Below are 9,265 nucleotides of genomic sequence, written 5' to 3'. Positions count from 1 at the left end.
GATATAGTCTCCTTTAACATTTTACATTTTAATTATTTTTAATAAAAAACAGGTGCCAACCACGTAAGTAAAAAAAAGTACCAAGCACTGATAATGGTTTTTGATTTGAAATGTTATTACATTGGTATAAATATGGGAAAGAAAATATTCCGATTAATTGTTTTAATATTATCAATGTGGCAAGGCCGTTCAGCACTTTCCCCTTGTTGGTGTAATATTTTACCTCTTCTTACTAATTGAAAACTTTGATTAATGAAAAATATATCTGCTCTGCTCTAGAAACTACCAAACTGCTTATTTTCGTTTTTATAAACACATCAGTGCTAATGAATAAAGTACTCATTGTTGTCATTAGCAAGTCCTCAGTGCTAATAAACAAACTACTCATTGTTGTCGTTATAAACTCCTCAGCACTAATAATCAAACTACTCATTTTTGTCGTTATAAACTCCTCAACACTAATAATCAAACTACTCATTTTTGTCGTTATAAACTCCTCAGCACTAATAATCAAACTACTAATTTTGGCGTTATAAACTCCTCAGTACACGAAAAAACAAATAAGTAGAAAATCAAAATTTTTACTTTTAAAAATGAATTGGTTTATTTAAAAAACGTTTATTAATACAAAACTCTTATAGTACATATGTGCAAACAAATAACATACTTTGTACATATCGATGGTCCTGTGCAATAACGACACAATTCAAAATTCAAAAAACAAAACCCTTACTACTTTTAAGTGGCTCATATATCTATCTAATCCATGTCGAATCCATGTCTAATATTTAGTACTTACTTTAGCAATCCTTACTGCTTACTTTATAAAAGGTTGGAAATGGATTAGACGAGGATTACAGACAAGAGCGACTTAAGAGTAGTAACAGTTTTTATTTTTTGAATTTTGAATTGTGTAGTTATTGCAGAGGACCATTGATGTGGATGTGTATAACATTGCTGGTGCATGCGTTGAAGGTGATGTTGGTGGTGGCCCTAAAGTAATAGTGGCGATGTTGAAGGCGATTTTGCTGGTAGAGGCGTGGAATGTTGATGGTGCGATTTTGCTGGTGCCGGTGTTGAATGATGATGGTGGCGATACTTCTGGTACCGGTGTTGAAGGTGATGGTACGATGTTGGTGGTGGCATTAAAGGTGATGGAGGAGGTGCGTGCGATATCAGCTGGTGACGGCATTAAAGATGATGGTGGGTTTTAATTTTAATTGTTGCAAATCTGTAATAACGAGAAAATCAATTAAAATGCACAAGTTAAGTAATTTACATATGTATGTACATACCTTAAAAATAATGATGCAAAGTCGACGGCAACGGCAACGGGAACATAAAATGAAATTTGAAATATCTATAAAATTATAATTTTTTTTTTATCAAATGTGACATTTTTCGACAAAGCCTACTGTCATAAAAACTGCCATATTTCTTACTCACTTTAACGCACAGAATTCCTATAAAAGTAGGAATTCCGCTCTAACAAATGAAAAATGTTTCTCATTTCGAATACCAAATTTGTAAATGTGTGCGTGATAGCTAAAAAGTTGTGAAAATGTGTCTAACGCTGTCGAATTTGAGGGGAAACTGCTCAGCCATGGCTTGCAGGGTTACTTCTCAATTGCTTACACATTCCGAAATCAAAGCGAGACGGTCTAGTACCGTTTTTGTCAATGTATTGTGTACTTGAGTGCCGTTTTTGTATATGTGTTGTGTACATGTTTATTTATAAACGTATGTGTTCCCTTTCTTTCGTACGTGTTTATTGATCAACCCACTGGGAAAATAGGTAAGCACCTTACGAGGTAAGCCAAATTTTCTTTCAGTTTTTAGTACCAAAATTGTCATCATGGCCAATGTCATCTACTAGTAAAGCACAAAATGAATACCTCCAACGACACATTACGTTGTCAGTTGCAAAGTAACGTGCAGCCGAAGTTATCTCCAAGCGCCGAACTACTCCGAGCGACTTACCACCAACATCGTACCATCACCTTCAACACCGGTACCAGAAGTATCGCCACCATCATCATTCAACACCGGCACCAGCAAAATCGCACCATCAACATTCCACGCCTCTACCAGCAAAATCGCCTTCAACATCGCCACTATTACTTTAGGGCCACCACCAACATCACCTTCAACGCATGCACCAGCAATGTTATACACATCCACATCAATGGTCCTCTGCAATAACTACACAATTCAAAATTCAAAAAATAAAAACTGTTACTNGGGAATTAGGAGCACGTAATAATACCTTATTAGCAACTTACTCTTCACCTGGCAGTCATTGCCATTTCCCTGCCGAACGTCCCTTACTTTTACAAAGGCATGGCCGCCTTATGTAATTAGGAATTTAGAATGTACATTTGGTATCAGACATACTTCTGAGCCGCTTTACAAAGTAAGTTACGTGTAATGCAGAGAAGTCGCTCGGAGTAGTTCGGCGCTTGGAGATAACTTCGGCTGCACGTTACTTTGCAACTGACAACGTAATGTGTCGTTGGAGGTGTTCATTTTGTGCTTTACTAGTAGATGACATTGGCCATGATGACAATTTTGGTACTAAAAACTGAAAGAAAATTTGGCTTACCTCGTAAGGTGCTTACCTATTTTCCCAGTGGGTTGATCAATAAACACGTACGAAAGAAAGGGAACACATACGTTTATAAATAAACATGTACACAACACATATACAAAAACGGCACTCAAGTACACAATACATTGACAAAAACGGTACTAGACCGTCTCGCTTTGATTTCGGAATGTGTAAGCAATTGAGAAGTAACCCTGCAAGCCATGGCTGAGCAGTTTCCCCTCAAATTCGACAGCGTTAGACACATTTTCACAACTTTTTAGCTATCACGCACACATTTACAAATTTGGTATTCGAAATGAGAAACATTTTTCATTTGTTAGAGCGGAATTCCTACTTTTATAGGAATTCTGTGCGTTAAAGTGAGTAAGAAATATGGCAGTTTTTATGACAGTAGGCTTTGTCGAGAAATGTCACATTTGATAAAAAAAAAATTATAATTTTATAGATATTTCAAATTTCATTTTATGTTCCCGTTGCCGTTGCCGTCNGTTTTTTATTAAAAATAATTAAAATGTAAAATGTTAAAGGAGACTATATCAATTATATGATATTTTAATAAAAAAAAGGCGTGAGTACTAGGTACTCATGAAATTTGATGTGTAAACATATGCGAACGGCAAAGCATAAAAGTACGTTTACATATAAATATAATCTCAATCAAAGCTGGGTAGCTGTCAAATTGGTTGTGCTTGTTATTCACAAACTCGAGGAAAAGTTAAACTTCTTCTCTGTGCCACCGTGGTCACTTTTTTTGCAGCACATATTAGGCAATTTAAATATATTTATAACTGAATATTTTATTAAAAATACCTTTACAAACATATTTTCCTTACTAGCGTCAATTTTTGTTTACTTCAATATTTGACACCATAAACTTATCGGTTTAATCTGAGATATTTTTAATTATAATTTTGCATGGCTAATCTCTTTTTCTAATAACAGATTAGGGAGTTAAGCTCGAAAATTAGGATAATCTTTTAATATGTAAAGCTATTATTAAGCGATTCAGTTACATACATACAAATTTAGGTTAGGTTAGAAATTAAACATTAATTTCACTTAATTTTATTCATTTTTCTGATTTAATTTTTTATTCATTTTCATTTTTAATTATTTTAATACATGAAATTATCGGTATGATTGATAAAATATACTTGTATATACTTGTGACTCAAGGCAGTTAAAAATATCGTCAACTCGAATTCCTCTTACTATGCATATGCCTAAATGTATGCAACCATTTGGCAAGCAAACACAGGGTGCTTCTAATGAAAATAAAAATTGTATGCTGATATACACATGCTAAGCCCTTCGAAATATTGTGCTGGGATATGCGTTACAGCTTCGCAAATTTTACCCCTACTGAAACCAAAGATGTATACACATCAATAATCGGAAGTAGTAATCAATTTTAGCCATATATGTAATACTTCTATATTGGCAGTAAGCTAACTTCGCATCAAAGCGAGACAGTCTAGTACCGTTTTTGTCAATGTATTGTGTACTTGATTGCTGTTTTTGTATATGTGTTGTGTACATGTTTATTTATATATATATATATTATTGATATATCTGTACTATAGTGTTTTCGGTCGGTGCTAGCTCTTACTGCCAATATAGGAGTATTACATATATGATTTTAGCGCATTTCCTCTTGCTATGCATATGCCTAAATGTATGCAATTATTTGGCAAACAAACACCGGGTGCTTCTAATGAAAATAAAAATTTTATGCTGAAATACACATGCTAAGCCCTTCAAAATATTATGCTGGGAGATGCGTTACAGCTTCGCAAATTTTACCCCTACCGAAACCAAAGATGTATACACATCAATAAATATATTTGGTATAAAATTTTATGTTTTTATATGTTGAAAGTTTATTATTGAATAATCAAAAATTTTCTTTTTGATAACAAACAAATTCATTGAACCATAAATTGAACATCAAGAATTTAAACAAGTATAAAAACATACAAGTAAAATACCCCACAGAGACTTCATCATAATTGTTCTTTCCATTTTGTAATAAAAACCACACGCGCAATTTTCTGTTATTTTTTTGTTTTCTTATTTCTAAAATGTTCATCCCAAATGAAAACTTTTTATATTTCGGTTCAAATTTACTTTTAAATTTCTCATAAGATTTTTACAAAAAATTAGGCTTTGTGATTAGCGCATCACCATTAAATTTCACAAATTTTGAATTTATGCAAAACATAAACAACTACCAGATCGTCGTTTAAAGTACAAAACCTCGTATCAACAAAATGAAAAACCGCGTATGTGAGGTTGCATAAATTATTTTGTAGAGAGTAAAAACACTCATATTTCAAAATGGTTCTCTCTTTTTTACAAAGAAATCGCATTTCAGGACGAATGGATAAGGCTTGAGCCAAGAGCTTGTGTGAGCAAATCCAATTTTTGGCAACAAATGTCAGTTACGCGGTTTTGCAGAACGAAGATACGCGGTTTTGTACTTTAAGCGACGATATGTAAGTATACACTTTCTTCATACTTTCTGAAACCTAGTCGTCAACCCCATTTTCGAAATCATGTAGCCGGCATAATTTTCTTGTTCATCATATTCCACATCTTTGAATGTACTGATAAAATCTTCTGCTTAAAAAAAAATATTTCTTCTAGTGATCAGGTAGCATGAATTTGATGAAATGTCATAATTTTATTAAAAGTCAAATGGTTAAGAACAACAACGAATGTCATTAAATGAAACTACCTTCTTTTTTGTATCATGGGAAAAACTATTTTTTGTTCAGAACTTCTTGTTTACGAAACGTTGGCATAAGTTGAAATCATAAGGATGCCGTTTTCTTCCGTTTCTCAATGGATTTTATGTATGCACTACTTCTACATATCGTCGTTTAAAGTGCAAAACCTCGTATGTGAGGTTGCCTAAATTTTATAGGAGAGAGTAAAGCTTGTCCTAATTAAAAAGGGCTCTCTCTTTTAAACTTAATTATCTCTTCTCCTTATGTCTAAGTATCGATATTTTATTATAAATGGCTAAAAGCTTGATGCCAGGAGCTTCCGGTGACAAAATATCTTTTTTGGCACAAATTTCAGTTTCGAGGTTTTGCAGAACCACGATACGCGCTTTTGTACTTTAAACGACGATATACATATTGGCGCTTACACAGTATGTTAGTGTTTGGCCTAGCTTCTCTTCCGATATGTGACGTGTGTGATTTTGTCACACAAAGTAAAGGACAGGGACAATTTAGAGTTTTTCCGAGCATACTTTTCAACCTAAATTGAACTGTGAAATATAAATGGGCGCGCGATTAAGCGAACAATTATTTTTTTAGAAGTTTTAAGTAATTTTTCTATATTCTATGGCACTAAAAAGAAAATATTCAGAAAAATGTCAGTATAAATATTTTTGATTTTGGTAAAAGTAAAGAATAGGGAGCGATGAGCTAGAAAAAAAGAAAAATTGGGCGTGGATCGACCTTTATTCTTGATTTTGATGGTATGAATTTTGTTTGCTGCATATTAAGAGGGCCGGTGCAAGGGGGTGGTAAAAGAGGAATTTTCAATATTTTCAAAAGCTTATTTTTCGAAAATTATTGAACCGATTTTTCGCACACAGCCTTAAGACAGATTTCGCTTCTATTATTTTAATGTGTTAATGTTTGCAGTCATTTACGAACGATACAAGATCGATAGAGAAATACATAAAAATCTCTTGCTTTTTGATTGGATTACTCAGAAAGGTTTTAAGTATGCAGTTTTGTAGCCCAATTTAATTTGATTTCAATTTTAATACATTAAAGTGCAACTTTGATGTAGCTAGGACTTACCGTTGATATTTGTATTTTTTTTTTTTTTTTGTCGAAGTTGTTGGTCATTTTCTCCATATAAAAAAATCGTGTTAACATGCATACTTCGTATGGAAGAAATGACTGACACCGTCATTAAAAAAAGTCTCAAAATATCAACTGCTGCTACTTCATACATGCACTTCAATGTGTTAAAATTACATGGGCTACAAAGCTGCATATTCAACGAAATCTAATGAAAAAGCTAGAAATTTGTATGAAGGTTTGTAGAATATTTTTTTTTTTTAATATTGCACAAAGTTTAAATCTTAGATTTATACGTGGTTTGTTAAAGAATAAATTATAAGGTATAATAAAAAATTAATAGTCAAAGCTTTTCAATATATGGTTGGCGTATAATTGTGATGCACACCTCATTTAAAATATTTGTTTTTGAAAAGCATTCTTTTGTTAGTTTTATATTTTCTTTCCTTAAATATTTGTTCTGGATTATTATACCCGTTTAACAAATAAACTTTACTGATTTCTTTAACATTGACTAGTTTTCATAACTTTATTCATTACCTTAATTCAGCAAACTAAAATAAATAGTACATGTGTGCATAAGCACATAATTAGCAGAACCCAAATACCAAAAATCAACAGCTCTATGAAAATACTTAAGCACTTTCACAGTACACTGCTTGCGCACGATTAAGGGATATAGAGATTGTGCCAATCGCGGTACCGCTAATCCGCTCTTTGTGATTTTGACAGAATCAGCTGTGTGCGTGACGTCATCTTGGTTAGTTATTGCTACGTGTTCCTAATTAATCAATCTTTGTATATTTATTGATTCCTGCAAAATTGGGCCATGTAATATTAAAATTAACACATTTTTCTGCATTGTTTATATATTTTTATATGCGTTTTGGCATTTCTCTGTCGCAATTGCACCAAGATGACGTCACGCAAAAATCACGCTCAAAAATCCTCTCTCATTGGCGCAATCTTGTATTCTATCAATCTTGCTGCTTGCGGATATTTTCAGTCGATGTAATTGTCGCTTGCAAAGCAAATACTACTCTTCTTGCTATTGATCGGTTTTTTACTCTCGCATACTCCAGGTGGTTTGTGTTTACTTGCACTCTCCAAGAGAATGGAGAGATAAAGAGAGTAAGTAATTGCGCTGCTAACAAATGTCTTGTTGGGCAACTCAAATGTACCCGTGCAGTTTTTTAATACATGTTTTAAAAGGTAAAACCGTTCGCTCAATTCGCCGGCCGTCATCTATTTTCTGAAGTTTGTCTACTTTATAAAATTTAAATTTTCAGAGCAACTCAAATTCCAAATAAAAGTAAAACAAAAAAAAACAAAACAATCTCATATAAAAGTTTAAGAGTACCGTTAATTTCTTCATGATCCAATGATCGGACCTAAACCAAATTAGTTGGGACAACCTCTGAGGTACCACCTTTCATTTATAGAAATCGACTAACGTGGTCCAAAGTTAAGCAAACATAAATAAAAAAAGGAAATATTCGGACGAATTGATAACGTCCCCCTTGTAATAATAAATAATAATAGATATAATATTAAATTTTTCCTTTATTTGAGACTGAAAGTGAGAATGTTTTGTGCGAGATTGAAAATCTTCAGGCCGCCTCTCAGCGGTTGTACCTTTAAATTTTTGTATCAAGGACGTTTATAGGCGGATTTTTAGTAGATATTTTATTTTTAAACATTTATTAATTATTTTTTGAACGCACTAAATAATGTGTTGGTAATATGGTTTAGTATACCATATGTCACGAACCATATGTACCATATTACCCGCAAGTTTTTCAAGGTGCCACTTTTTGACTTTTTTCAAGTTTTTCATAAAATCCTTTTTACGTTGCATTATTAGGAATTCTTTGTTGTACAGTCTTTTAGCCAATACCACAGTGGTGATAAATTTGCAAATTGGAAAAAGGATGCATAGTTTCTTAGTTATGATCCAAAAAGGAATAGATATTCCATATTACCCGAACTTACTCTATGTAATGCATTGCTTACTTTTCGTTTGGTTTCAATTTCAGGGGATCGCCATTAAAGACAATGACAGCTTAGCCGCTATGCTTTCAGCCGAAGTTCAAGCAGACTTGTTGATTTTGATGTCTGACGTGGATGGAATTTACAACAAACCACCATGGGAAGATGGAGCAAAACTTATGCATACTTATACTTCAAATGATCGCCATGTCATCGAATTCGGCAAGAAATCCAAGGTATACATATGTGTAGTCTTTTAAACATCAATACTAATTATATAAAGAGAAGTCCCTTTTTTTGTAACAGGTAATCTCGCGAACGGCAGGTCCGATTTTCATGAAATTTTGCATACAAATAGCTTTCGGTAACCACCATGTTTTAGGCTAAAAAAAATTTACTCTTTTCGGGTAGGTGGACCAGGGACCGGTCTATTCGAAAAAATCTTATTATAGTCCGATTTTCTTAAAATTTAGTACGTAAGTAGCTTTTTAGCATATATTAGCATATATGACCCCTTTTTTCCAGGAAGTGGTCCAGGGATCGATCTATTCGAAAAAATCGAATTTACGATCCGATTTGCTTAAAATACGGCGCGCAGGTAGCTTTTTAGCATGTATTAGCATATGTGATAAATTTTTTCCGAGAAGTGGACCAGGGACCGATCTATTCCAAAAAATCGTACTTATGGTCCGATTTGCTTAAAATTCGGTACGTAAGTAGTTTTTTAGCATATATTAGGATATATGGTAAATTTTTTCCGAGAAGTGGACCAGGGACTGATCTATTCGAAAAAATCGTATTTACGGTCCGATTTGCTTAAAATTCGGTACGTAGGTAGCTTTTT

At 33.4% G+C, this 9,265-nt stretch overlaps 1 protein-coding gene across 1 annotated transcript in view; it reads left to right on the top strand.

Annotated features, from left to right (window-relative positions):
* The window catches only part of LOC108362743 (delta-1-pyrroline-5-carboxylate synthase-like), a gene marked incomplete at its 5' end in the record, with an annotated part of 83,470 nt that overhangs the window by 68,017 nt on the left and 6,188 nt on the right, over window positions 1-9,265 (top strand). Inside the window, one exon of the mRNA XM_017615861.1 lies at window positions 8,469-8,657. Within this exon, the coding sequence (XP_017471350.1) occupies window positions 8,469-8,657 (189 nt within the window). The remainder of the gene's footprint in view (window positions 1-8,468; window positions 8,658-9,265) is intronic.

Source organism: Rhagoletis zephyria, unplaced genomic scaffold, assembly GCF_001687245.7.
Source record: "Rhagoletis zephyria isolate East Lansing unplaced genomic scaffold, Rhagoletis_zephyria_1.1 Rzeph_scaffold_01083, whole genome shotgun sequence".
In the NCBI taxonomy this organism is placed as follows: Eukaryota; Metazoa; Arthropoda; class Insecta; order Diptera; family Tephritidae; genus Rhagoletis; species Rhagoletis zephyria.
Note: the sequence above shows the minus strand (reverse complement) of the source record. Positions and strands in the feature narration are given on the sequence as shown.